The sequence below is a fragment of the Trachemys scripta genome, chromosome 2 (genome assembly GCF_013100865.1).
Source record: "Trachemys scripta elegans isolate TJP31775 chromosome 2, CAS_Tse_1.0, whole genome shotgun sequence".
In the NCBI taxonomy this organism is placed as follows: domain Eukaryota; kingdom Metazoa; phylum Chordata; order Testudines; family Emydidae; genus Trachemys; species Trachemys scripta.
In genome coordinates this window covers 42,455,735-42,469,623 of record NC_048299.1, presented here as the reverse complement: position 1 = coordinate 42,469,623, position 13,889 = coordinate 42,455,735, and the positions used below count along the sequence as shown (strand labels likewise).

At 42.1% G+C, this 13,889-nt stretch overlaps 1 protein-coding gene across 2 annotated transcripts; it reads right to left on the bottom strand.

The window, feature by feature from the left end:
• Positions 1 to 2,346: 2,346 nt before the first annotated feature.
• CLDN12 (claudin 12) lies at positions 2,347 to 10,992 on the bottom strand. 2 transcript variants are annotated; one of them, XM_034760404.1, is made up of 4 exons: positions 10,880 to 10,991; positions 9,339 to 9,420; positions 8,448 to 8,515; positions 2,347 to 3,855 (listed from the first exon to the last, which is right to left on the bottom strand). In XM_034760404.1, the coding sequence occupies exon 4, from the start codon at positions 3,831 to 3,833 to the stop codon at positions 3,096 to 3,098; it is 738 nt and encodes a 245-aa protein (XP_034616295.1). In that variant the 5' UTR covers positions 3,834 to 3,855; positions 8,448 to 8,515; positions 9,339 to 9,420; positions 10,880 to 10,991; the 3' UTR covers positions 2,347 to 3,095. The 2 variants fall into 2 exon arrangements, with proteins under 2 accessions (XP_034616295.1, XP_034616294.1); XM_034760403.1 differs by lacking the exon at positions 9,339 to 9,420 and having other exon boundaries at positions 10,880 to 10,992.
• Positions 10,993 to 13,889: the final 2,897 nt, after the last annotated feature.

The window sequence follows — 13,889 nt, the reverse complement described above, 5'->3', positions numbered from 1 at the left end:
GTCAATGACCAATGGAAGATCACGTAAATAGGTTTTGTATTTTAACGTGTATGGTGCAATTTTAATTTTTTTCTATATAAAAAAAATCTAAAAATAAACCACATCTGTATGTAAACACATTTTATTAAAAATACATATTTTCTGTTTTACATAAAAAGAACCCCCACCATAATTAAACATTACTGAAAGTCAAACTGGAATTCTACTTGGAAAAATACAAGATTTTCATAAACAAAGAGAGATACAGCACAGCACTCAAAATCATTTTCACTTGGGACATATTTTGCAACTCACATTAACACTCCTTAGTAGATAACCGTGCAGTGCATTTATGAACTATACACGATGCAACATAATATCTTTAACAGAGATGGCCTGAATTGAAACCCAGAAACTTTGGGATCCACAAGCATCACAGCTCAGGCCCATCTCAGAGTTTTAGAAAGGTACAATTTTCAGAGCAAGGTTTTATCAGCTTAACAGCAATTTATGTTAATAAGGCCTAAATAGTGCAGAAAATCAGTCAAAATGCAAAACAGCTGCCAAAAAATCAGAAAATCCACCAATTTAAGAAGATACCTATACGGAACACATCACCAGATGCATTTGCTTTCAATTGAAAATCCTCTTTACAGAATAAGAGCCCAGAGTCTTATAAGGTGCTGATTGTGTAGAGAAGCTGAGCACCCTCAATTCCTTGTCAAGTCAATGGGAGTTGCAGGCACTGAGCATCGCTCTAGAGTGCTCGGCACCTTGCAGGTTCAGTCTCTAGAGGCAGAAGAGACACTGGCCATGGCTCAGGAACGTTTAATGGCAAACTCAAATCATTCAGAATAAGGCCATGGGGGTGGGCCTCCAGTCAGTGTTTCCTTTGCTGTAGTGACCCGGACTAAGCAGGTAGCAGCATGCATAGCAGAAACAAATATTACAATTATCTGTAGCAGGACAAGGAAAATGACCTTAAAGCATAGTTCCTCTCTGAAAAATAACTGTATAGGAATGGCCCCATAGAGTTCATGTGTATTATGACGCCATATAAAATGTTCTCTGGTTGAAAGTAAGACCATATCTTTTCTAACTCCCTACTCTGCAAACTTAGTCTGGGGTCTAAATAAGGTTGAGGTAGTGTGTTGAAAAGGAATGCAACAGAAATAAAGATCCTGGGAGGGCATCAGTTGCCCTGTGGAATATTTATTACTAGTGCTAATACATGGAGAAGGAAAGATCCCAGCTTGACTCTGAGATCCCAGCTTATGTTTACAGGGCAAGGAATTGGAAACAATTTTTTTTTCATTTTTAAATTGCGAACGGAGCAAATTTGCTATGGAGTAAATGAGACACAAATACACAAACTCCACAGTGCCACTAACACAAAGTCACTTTTCAGACTGGAACCACATTTCAAACATGAAAAGATTTGAACATATCAGAAACACAGTGAGTCAGAAATGTCTGTACTGAGATTATTACACTTCAGTGTAAGGCTAGGATTTTCAGATGTGACTAGTAATTTTCAGTACCCAACCTGAGAAACCTTGATTTTTCAGAAGGTGTGTGCTAGCACTTCATGAAAAATCAGGGTCCTTTAATGTATCTCAAATTATGGTTTATAATCACTTAAACTTTGAAAAATCTTAGCTTATATGTCTACTTATGAAGCTTACAGATGACTAGGGACCTCATTTTAGGGGGATGGAAACTTCTCTTCAAAGGGAGCCTAGAAACCAACTTGGGTCAAAAAAACAACAACAATTGAATAGGGGAGAGATATTGAAGCCAAGGGTTGGAAAGGTGAAATCCTTATCTATAAATAAATAAAATATAGCCTGAAAAGCCTGACAACCACTGTTTAAAAAAAAAAACAACTTTCCATTAATATCACCTTTGAAAATACATAAGCTTGTTTTCATTAATATATACATTAAGACATCCAGAATGATGAATCTTTCCCCATGTAGTTACAATCTGCTTCCCTGTAGCCTGTTTATAATACAGCAAATAGTGTTCAATATTCTGTAAAGTTGTTCAATGTTTATGCAATACATTTGAAATCTGGAGGACATTCTGCTCCAGAACAGAATAATGCTAAAGCAGTTTTCATTTTAGGCTTGTACTTCTCGATGATGACGCCCCTTAAAATACAATATTCAAGTTTTAAACCAAAATGTTTGAATTACAAGTGGTATTTTTAAATAAATCATAAAATGGAAAAATCTGATGAGATTCATAATTTATCAAAATCCACTGAATGGAATGAAAATGCACTGAAGAAGAGCAGGGAAAAAATCCCAACTTCTGAGATTTAGCCTAGGCCATTGCAATAGGACTGAAAACTATTAGTTGAACTGTTTTTTTTTTTTTAAATCTCTGATTTTTACTTTGAGATTAAAGGGTAATTTGACACTAATGCTGCATTTGAAGTTCATAAGCAGATGGGTTTTGTTTATGCACAGTGGAAAACAAGAACATGGTAACAAGACTCAATTAGTTTGTCAAATACTGTTTTCAGAGATCACATCCCAAAATACATGCAAGGCTTTGTAGCCCATTTCCTACTCATCCTCCTGCTCCAACTGGCAGATCACATTCTTCAGAGTGTGCCATCCTGCAATGGGAACCCCACAAAAAGCCCCATTGTCTTTAGTAGGGCAATGCACAGTGGAATGGGTCTACCTATATAATTCTTATTGCAGGATCGGGACCTAGGAATACCTCATCAAATCAGTAAAGAAGTTCAAAACACCTTTGGTCTGAATAAGCAGGAGGAGGAGTGGATGTGCCAGAAGGTCTCTGTAAAAATTATTTTTGATCAATGGCATGTCATTACAGCATTAGCAGCAGTCAATATTTTCTAGGAGTAAATTCAAAGAAGAGATCGGTCTGAAATACATTAAAAAGTAACAGACTTAAAAATATTGTGGACCCAATTCTCTATGGTCTTCAACCTTGTACAGTCTGATTTGGGAATATATTACATCCACTTTGCACAGGTGTAAATGATTAAACATGAGGCAAAGCAGCAGAGAATCAGGCCTTCAATTTCCAAGGTTTGAGCCAGAATGAACATTTGGCTTTCGAAACACGTTTTGTTTTCTTTAAGAAGCATGTGTTACAACAGGAATGTCAATTTCAATGGCAGAGAGCCGAGATCGTGCAGAATAGGGCTGGGAGGCATAGCTATGCATGCTCGAGGCATGGGAATAGAGAGGCTGCCAGAATGGGGACGGTAAGGTTTTGCATGCACAATACCACAGAAATAACAGAACTGAAGTGAAAAACAGGCCTCCTGCACTGGCAATGGTAATATACACTGAAATATCAAAGGTAAAAACTGGCTCATATTTTTTGTTCAGGTAGTTGTTATAAAAAATTACCCAGATTGATGGTGTGAGACAAATGGCACATGCAAGTAGAAACAACAGACCAGCCACAAGGTGGCAGCCTGGACTATTTACAAGACATTTAGCAAGTTTGATGTTTGGTACATTTGACACAAAGGCCGTGTTACACATGCCGATCAAACACAGCAGCAGAGCGGAGACAGCAGTTAGCATACTACAGGGGAGCGCAAATTGGAGAACCCGTAAATCCAGCTGATCGACTGCTGTGTACCACTCTGTGTCATATATCACACAGTCTCTGCTTCCATCAAAGCGCGCACACTTAATCCAGAGTCCAGTGTAAACTGTCAGATTCTTTTCATTTTTGTTGAATGTGTGCAGCCTCATCAGTCTCCAGTTAGGAAGTAAAACTGCAGCAAAAAGTCCTGCTACCGAGGCTGTTCCACTGAGGAAGGCCAGTACTGTCGCTGCATGAACATCCCGGCAGCCCATGTTGGCCCACAGAAAACACTCCCTGTGATGAAAAGAGATGGGTTTAGAAGGGAAGAGTCTTAAAAGGAACATTTTAACATAGCAGAAGAGCAAACTTCAGGACCTGCTTCTCCACAGCCATGCACCATGTGGAATCTTTTACACTAGTGTAAAATGAGTGCGAAGTGGGTGTAAAACACTGCCATTTGGGTTCAGTAGCTTTTTACACACATTTTGCACAGGCCTAAGCATTGACACAAAGCGCAAGGCAATGGAGATTCAGCCTTTGATAAGTTACTGTCAGTAACTGTCAAGCATTAAGAACAAACAATTAACAGTCCCACCGATCAGCCTTCCCTCCCTCCCCATCAGTTGTTTCATGGCGTGCAGGAGGCTCTGGGGTGGAGGGGGAGGAGCGAGGGCATGGCAGGCTCAGGAAAGGGGGTGGGAAGGGGAGGAGTGGGGGCAGTGAGCACCCCCCCAGCATCCTGGAAAGTTGGCACCTGTAGCTCCAGCCCCGGAGTTGGCGCCTATGCAAGGAGCCGCATATTAACTTCTGAAGACCCACATGTGGCTCTGGAGCCACAGGTTGGCCACCCCTGATCCAAACTTACCTTTTTTTAAAAAAGTGAGGTTTTGAACACACACAAGATACAATTACTTGTTACCTTCCTACCACATATTTGAGGCAGATACAAACAAATTAACCAGATGCAAAAAAAAGTGAGTCTTTTGTCTGTGGTATTTTTGTTTTATAGTAAAGTACAAAAAAAGCAATTAGACTTGCTTGTTAAAAAGTTATATATGTCAGTTCTCTCTGTACTGAACTCCCAGCACACAGGGTCCTAGAACCTGGGCTCCAGACTGAGCCCAGAAGTCTACACAGCACTGAAACAGCCCAACAGCCCGAGCCCCGCATGCCCGAATCAGCTGGCACAGGCCAGCCGCGGGTGTCTAGTTGTTGTGTAGACATACCCTCACTTACCACAAAGGCACCATTTATACACTGCACACCTAGCTGAGGGTAGGCCACACCCTCCTCATCTTACTCAGAGGAGCACTCTGATGGGAGTTAACGGGACTATCCCATGAGTAAAACAGCCCAAAGGTGCCCCTTTCTCTGTACCACAGTTTACTTAACATACGCCTCAATCTAAATGTTTCGAGCTGCATCAGTGCATATAAGAGGCCAAGAAATAATAGATACATTTACGCCTCTAAATTTGGGAGGTAATTTTAGCTTTACTATGAGATCAAATGTTGTGTCTTGCAGCTTAGACACTAGTGGAAAAACAGACAAGCTTGAGAAGGACATATCTGTCAGGCAGCTATGATAAGACACAAGTCCCCTGGTGGGACAGCATTCTCAGCAGTGGGGCCACTGGCTATGGAACTCCCTGCCAGAAGAGATCAGAACAAGCTCAAGATTTATCAGAGGTCAACTGCTAACCCACTTTGTCCACAGATCTCTTTGCAATAACAGAAACTATAAAAGCAGTTAAGGGTCTTGGGAAGCAGGGAAAGAAAACATATGAGGACAGAGAGGTCAGGTCACCTCTCAGCATCCTCAGATACCTGAGGATCCAAGGGAAACATACAGGTATCTAGTTTTTCCATAGAATACTGGTAGATGTAATTATGCCAGTGACTCTGTGCCCAGTTCTAGTGAGGGTTAGGACCGCATGGGTAACTCTGTCTGCTGTACCAGATACATGGACAGAGGACATCAGTCTTCAGTCTGTTTTTGGCTGCCTCTAGACCATACTACAAGATCTATTTATATTGGCTGGCCTATTACAGTTTTGTGAGTGCCATTTCTTTTTTTTTTTTTTTTTTTGCACACCAGCTATCCCTTTCTACCCAACCGTATCTGATTGGTCCTGCTTTGAGCAGGGGGCTGGACTAGATGACCTCCTGAGTTCCCTTCCAACCCTGACATTCTAGGATACTTCCTACACCAGTGGGGCCTTAGATCAGCTTAAGACACCCGTGGCTGGCCTGTGCCAGCTGACTCACACTCAGGCTGCGGGGCTGTTTCACTGCTGTGTTGACTTCTGGGCTCAGTCTGGAGCCCGGGCTCTAGGACCCTGCGAGGTGGGAGTGCAGTTCAGAGAGAATTGACATATTTTGTGGTATGGTTTTCCTGGTGGTGATTGGATTTGTCTTGCTCCAGACTTGCTTTAATATTGTACGGTTGTGTATTTGGGCTGGATTTCTTTTAGATTCATTTTATAGCCTAGTTTTACATGGTGTTTACATGTTTTCTGTGTGCATTTTAAATATTTGTATTTGATAAGTGCATATCCAAATGCAAAGGAACTCAGAGACGAGGAACAAAGGGAGAGAGGGTAGATCTGGTCCTATTGTGAGCTCATGAAGGAGAAACAGAGACATTGTAGGGTTTATTTGGATAGCTGGGTACATTTTCCTAATTGCAAAAGAGCTGGCATTGTGAGGGAATGGTATAGCCATACAATCCAGCACAGTACAGTGCTCCTTCTCTCCTCTCCAGATTCATAAACCATCACTTCAGCCAATCCAGTACGTTTAAATGAAGAGAGAGCATTTGCTATGCTGTCAACGCTTGGGATTAGTAGAAATGCAGATGGTAAACAGGATACAAGTGCTATAACATGAAGCAGATTATTTTGAAATTATGTTTTAACATCATCTTCCTGGAGTGCAAGAATTAGGAATAGACAAATGATTCAAGGCTCCTGAGAAATGTTTTGAGAAACAGCTAACAACCTCTTTAAAGGATACGTGCTTCATATGCTACTTTAGTAGAAATTGCAGCTACTTGTGGACATTACAGAGAACACACCTTCTGTAGTAAACAACCTCTTATACATTCATGTTTCTATTCATATGCTAATGATGATGTTAAAGGAAACAGTGGCCCAGTAGTTATTTCCAAATCTGTTGTGGCCATGCTGACACAACACACATACAGTAAAGGTTCTGTAAGGACCTATTTTGCCTGTAAACCATCATTCAGATACTATGGTGATGAATGCTATATGCCATGGGGATGGACTCTAGGAAAAGCCATCAACTAGACTAGATAGATGCCAAGGGTGACAAATTCTGATGTAGCTACAAAATATCTTTCCTATTGTTATTGCAGGTGGTGGAAAAAAGGAACTATACAAGTTCTCTTTACTAAGTGGACACCGAGTGTCAACCGTCCTCTCCATCTCTCTGAGTGGTCCTTCTTGTACTGTGTGCAGAAGCTGAAGCTTGCCATTCTGTTCTTCAGAGTCTGATCCTGCATTCCTCACAACAGTATCTGAGCATCTGTCAGCAATGCAATGTGCAACATGACTAGCATCTGTCACATGCTACAGTTCTGCAGTTAGGGAGAGGTCTCCAGGATTCTCAATCTGCAACTTCTCACGAACGCTACACAACTTATTCAAAAGCCTTAACACAGAAAAAAAAAATCTAGAATAAAAATGATTTTATTCTTCACATGTTCAAATATTCAGGCAGGACAAATACTAGTGACAATTCTCAGAGAATTTACTGTCACCAAGTGACCTACCCAAGCTTTCCCCAACTGGATTACTCACAGCCTCTTCTGGCTCTCCAACAATAGGGAAGTGAAATGGGAAGAAATATGGTCTTGTCTTTAGAACAGGCACAGAAATCGAGGGACCTGGGTTCTCATACGTCAATATGCACTTCATTATGCAAATAATGGCAGGGAAAGGAGTGTACATATTGTGTAGAGGTTGAATCTTTTTCCTCTTCATGGAGGGAAGGTCAAACCACTCTGAGATATGGAAATAGCACTTTTCTTTCTCTGGTTACTAAAGTCTTCACTTCTCTCCTCCACTTTGTGGGGTCAGGCAGTGTAGTGGGGTGGTTACCCTGCTCCTGCCGGAAGGGTTTAAAACAGCCCTGGCAGAGGGCTGGGGCAAAGGGAAAAGCTACTGGGCTGATTGGGGAAGTAGCCACAGCTGGGCCATACCCCAGTCAGGCCCCTGCTGGCCGGTATAAGAAGGCTGGGAGCCAGGCACTCAGCAGTCTCTCTCTGCAGGGAGCTAGACAGGGTACCTGTAGTGGAGCAGGGCTGGGGCAAGGCTGAGGAGCTGGGGCGCTCTAGCCTGGTAGGAGGCCAAGGGGTACTGGGGGTTGCAGAGGTCAGCCCAGGGCTAGGCCAAGGCAGCAGGTCCAAACCCTCCTTGCCAGTGATGAGTGGCCTATACTGCAGACTGCCCCAGGGAGCGGGGCCTAGTTGGTGATTGGCAGTAGCTTTATTCTGAGGTGAGGTAGGGATAGTGGGTGGGGGTCCCCCAGGGAGGGGAGACCCTAGTACTGAGGGGTGTACTGCCAGGGGGCAGCACCCCAGATACAAGGGCACGGGGGTCTGGGAGGGACATGGGGCCAGAGGACAGGTGGATCACCATCCTGCAGGGGGTGCTCCAGGATGCTAGAAGAGCTAATTCCCGAGATGACCAGCAGGAGGCGCCGCAGGGGTGAGTCCGGACCCTCTACAGGCAGTTATCTCTAATCACACAGACAGTGGCAATTTGCCCTATGTGGCAAATATTGTTAGGCAGGATGTGTCTTCAATTGCTAATATTGCTCAGAGGTGAACTGCTTGCATAAGGACAGATAATACATACTCACCAAAAGGTGTATTCAAATCAGGAGAAACCCTGGCAACTGTTGGGAGCAGAAAAGATGTGCTCTTGAATCTAGGAAAGAGAACATATGAGGAAAATGTCAATTGCAGGTTTTCTTTCATGTAATTCCAGTTGCAGCATTAATACAGAAATTCTGAAACGGCTGCAAGCTGGGAAGAGCCAGCCCTTCGCCAACACACAGCTTAGAATGCCAGCCACCTTCCTGGCATTGCCTTTATTGTTAACTTAAATAAAACAACGGAACATTACATTCAGCCTAAGCTTTCTCCAGTCCTAGAGTTTTTCCCTACAGGACCACCTATGCCTCTGCCCCTCTCTATCTCTCTTTGTGCCAAGGATATTTAATCCCCAGCCTGATGTCCGAGTACTTCAGCGGAAGAGACCTGTGTTGCTGGGGAAGTTCCCAGACTCTGTCACAGAGATATTCTGAATCTTGAATCTACATTCCTAGTGATAAATACATTTCAGGTTGTTATCTCAGCTTTTGGTTACCAATTTGACTTTAGCCAGTCGGGGTAAGATCCTCTCACGGACTTTCCTTACCCCATCCTCGGTGCCTGGCTCCCCCAATTTCTTGGTTCTCAAAAGAGCTCTGCTGATCAGTACTTAGAACAGGGGTGGGCAAACGATGGTCCGCAAGCTGTTTTAAGCCTGTGAGCTGGACCAGTGGCTCGGCCCCGCTCCGGCCGGGGCGCTGGGTCAGAGGCCAGACCATGTGGCGTGGCCCTGCTCTGGCGCTCCAGCTGGCGTGCAGATTCTTTGTCAGTGGATGAACTACGTCAAACACACAACAGTCCCTTACTTCAATATAGACTTAGCCTGTGGGCACAAGTGGGTACAATACTATTAACAGTTACAGAACATTCTGCTTTACCCTAAATGGTAGAGACTTCTCTTCCTGGAGTTGAAGATCTTGAGTTCTAGCCTCACTAGTCAATATGTAGGCTAGGCAGCACCTGTGCGCAACAATGGGGCACAATTGTTGGACTTGAACAGCTGTGCACCCCACCTGCTTAAGAACTAGTTTTAAATTGTGGGGAAGAGGAACATGAAATGTATTAGCTAGCATGTACGTGTAGTACTGCATCCTAGTAGATGGAATGTCGGACCTGCTAAAGTGTGGGATCAAAGGCATCCTTTATGCCTGACACACAGAAGCTATAAAACTCAATACCACTGATATATATATATATATATATATATATATAAACAGAGGTTCTCTCTTAGCTCATATTTTAAAGGTATTTTGGAACAGAACATCCTCAGTGGAGCTGATTAAGCAATGGATAAAATTATTCATTGCTTATATTTAGTGAAGAAAGCATTAATCAGTACATTATTTGGTAAGCTCTCAAGGTGGGTGAATGTTTAAAATAAAAATAAAAAATGTATTTAATGTATAATAGCATTTTTATCAGATACATTATTCAATGACTATATAACCCACTCTATTCCCAAGTCCTAGCTCCGTATTCATTCACCCAGGAACTCTGCACATTCTTAGAGGGTAGAATAAATTATGCCTATGCAGCCACAGATTTGCTAAAAGAGGAAAAGATACAACTACACAGCCCCAACTTTGCAAAAGCCTACAAACAAGTCACATCTAGAGAAGCCTAATATAACACAGATCACAGATTTATAGATAGAGGCCTCAAATTAGTGGGTTTCAGGAATATTCTACACTACAACAACATTTTCAAAAGATTGTGTCAAGTGTAATTATTATGGTAATTGGTCCAAAAAGTGCATTGAGTTATGGTTAAAAATACAGCAAGCACACTAATTCACTAACCCAGAGACCTTTCAGTGAATGCTAGAATATATTACAGTATTAACAATCACAGGTATAATCTCATTTACCAAAACAATTTATTCTACAAACTAAAAGTCAACAAGAAACCTAGAATCTTGCAATGTAGCAATACTGAGAGCCCAGGCTAAAGTTGAGCATATTTCAGAGTATACAAACAGCAAATGCAAGTGCCTCTTGTGACTAATGAAAAGATGAAGGAACTGTTGTTAAACAGCCTACGACCAACCCCTACAAATGGCAGCACTGCGTGGGTTAGACTGTGAATCAGGACATAATTATCATCAAAACAACTTCAGGCTGATTATTCACCCCTCCCCCCAACACCGCATTTTTATTACATTTGAACATGAACACCCAGTAATAAGGAAAGAGCCCAGTTCTCTCAGGAAATCTGGGCAACTAAGCTCCCATTTCGTGCTATAAAGATATAAATAAAAAGGGATCATCATTACAATTCTGCTTCTCTCCCACCTGCAGATATGCAATCATGGTTTTTCATTAGCTATAAACACTGAAATCCACCCGATCCTAAATAGAAAAGGCTAAAAAACATTGTGGGTAAATGACTGTAAAGCAACAACATTACTAATCACACATACCCCCTTCCTACGCACGCAACTCGTTATTTGCAAATACTAAGGAGCGGCTGGTGTTGCTGTTATTCCCTTTTCCTCAGCCTTTCAGGAAGTCGTGGCCTTTCCCAGAAATGCTCAAAGGCTTCTGGGATTGTAGTCCCGCTTCTCCCCTGATGTATAATTTATCCCGGTTTCCAAAACTACAACTCCCAGGATTCCCTCTTGGAACGATTTCCTATCCAACATCCTTCAAAATCTGCTCCTACAGCCTATTCCTGCTATGCCACTGTGGTGTAATGTGATCAAGCCCTGCAGCCAATCACCATCTTTTGCTAATAGGTAAGGACTGTAACAGACACACACACACACACACACAAAACACAGAGATAAAATGGAACTACATTTGTATGCAAAAGTTATACAAATAACTGTAAATGCTTCTCAGAGTTCTTTTTCAGCATCACCAACCCCCAACATAAAAAATCTTGAGTTAGGTCTCCAAAAATGATGAGATTGGCTTAAAAATCATTAAATGTAAAAAATAATAAATTTGGGTTTTTTAAATTTTCCTTGTGCTCGAGGTCCAAAAGGCTAAGTTTACAACCACAAGGAGGATAGAAATTTACAAAAAGAAAAGAAAAAAAAAGCTGAGATTCTCATAATCCCATAACTCCAGAAACTGCTGCTTAAAAAAAACACCACCATACCCACAATATCACAAAACTCACAGTAAAATCATGGGAATTGTCAGCGCTGCTTTTCCCAAGAAGTTTACAGTAGCTTCTCTTCTAGGAATTGTATAATACCTATCTCTTTTCATCACTAGATTTCAAAGCATTTTACAAAGAAGTAGAGGATCATTATCCTGATTTTATAGATGGAGAAACTGAGGCATGGCAAACTGAAGTTACTTGCTCAAGGTCATCCAGCAGGCCAGTGGCTTTTTATGGAATAGGTCCAATAAGCGTTCTGTGGGTCATTTGTAGGCCACCTAAGTTTGCCTGGGGCAGATTCAGCAAGTCTAAAAGATCACTACATGCTGGAAATCTGATGGGAGAAGAAATGCAGGAAGTGAGCAAGGTGGTGCCTCGGTCTTATTTAGCTTGTGTTATGTAGGCTGAAAATCTCTTTTCCCCCTCCACGTTTCAGAGAGTAGTTTATTTTTTCAGGCAAATACAAACACCAAGACTTTCTTATATCTGTATTTAGCATTAGGGAACAAAAGAAAAAACAAGGGAAGAAGAATACTTCCATCAACTTGGCTACCATTGCTTGGAGAGATAGCATTCCTACACTGACAGAAAACCCCTTCAGTCACCTTAGTCTGCCTCCACACCACGGGTTATGTCAGTCTCGCTACAGCACTGTAGCTCTGCCAGTAGCCATACCCTCAGTCTCCCCTCTCCTGAACATGCTATCCCAATGTCTCTTCTTTTTGGTTTCCCCCTTCTGCATGCTGAAAGGAAAAATGATCAGCTGATCACACTTCCCGGGGAATCCACCACTTCCCATGCTTCCGGCTGGAGAGGCTGGTAAAAGTCTTGACACCTGAACTGAGAAATGATTTACAGCTTCTGTTTCAACTTCTTATAGCACTTAAACTTTAACTGAATCCAGTTGCCTGTAAAAGTAACATCCAAACTAGCATCGAAACGAAGAGATACCAAAACCCCGTAAGATCTTTATTTGAAAATATCAATTAAACCTCAGAGAAGATAAATGTTTACCCTTCCTTAATGGGATCAATAAAACAATGGATGTTTTGGTGTTAACCTTCACTTACGAGAGATTCCCATAAATGCTGCCGTTAGTTGAATTACATGGGTGATCAAATATCCAATTTTTAGTTATGCTCCTTGCAGCTCCTTCTTCCCCAGTGATTAAAAAAGCAGTTGGATTTGTGTGTGTGTGTGTGTGTGTGTGTGTGTGTGTGAGAGAAAGGTCTCAGTCACATCCCACTGTACATCACAAATAAGGTCTAAATGGTTTACCAGAATATGGCTTTGAGCAGTCGTCATTCACACCCTTGTGTGGGTCCCAGTCAGTCATGTCTGAACAAGCTACAAGGTCTGTTTGTAAAACAATATTCTGCACCCTGCAGTGAAGTAAATACAACAGCAAGTCTGTGCTGCAGTGTTCAGCTCCCATTGAAAACATTGATTTAGCCCAATAATGAGGAAATGCAATTAGTGAAGTATTAAAAGTTCATCAGTATAAAAGAATTGGATAACAATGAGTAAATTATGGCTTCCTTCCTAGTAATTGCTTTTAAATTTAGAGAGGATTTTACTAGAATATAAAAATATTAAGTCTGATGAATCCGGTATTAATTTTGCCTTTGGAAACATTATAGTAGATCTTTGAAGTGGATGACATATTGTACAATGGGGTACTAGTTGCTTTTTAGTAACATTTAATGTTCATTCATTATACAAAACTTGGAACATCAACTCCCTCTCAGCCATGCACAGTTCTTTCCCAAGATAGGATGCTCACTCTTTGCTTAGATACATGACCTACCCACTTTTAAGTAAAAGGAGGAAGTGTGTATCACAATTAAGACAGGGGATGTGAATTGGGACTTGTGAGATCTTGGTCATTTTTACTTAATCTTCTACCCCTCTGTCATATGAAGGTAGTTCTAGCCCCATTCCTTCCTCTACTTCTGTGAGCAGAGGACAGCAGAACCCAGCAGGTGAGAGTACAAATGAAAATGACAGGTCTGTAGTAGGCCCTGCTCTTCCATGCCCCCACATCAGCCTCTCTCCTATGCCTCAATTCAGATTTCCACCAATTCATAAGTGGGGCCCTACCAATTTCAGGGCCATGAAAAACATGAAATCAGATCTCCCCCTTGCTGCTGGGAGCAGCCCAGCCAGGGGGCTCCGAGCTGCAAGTCCCGCTGGGCTGGGGAGGAACAGGACTTTTCCTTGCCTTGCATGGCAGCTCCAGGGGAAGGAGGGGGTGAGGAGGAGAGAAAGTCAAACCCACTTCTGGATACTTTTTGGGTTGGGAGCCCCACAGTTACAATACC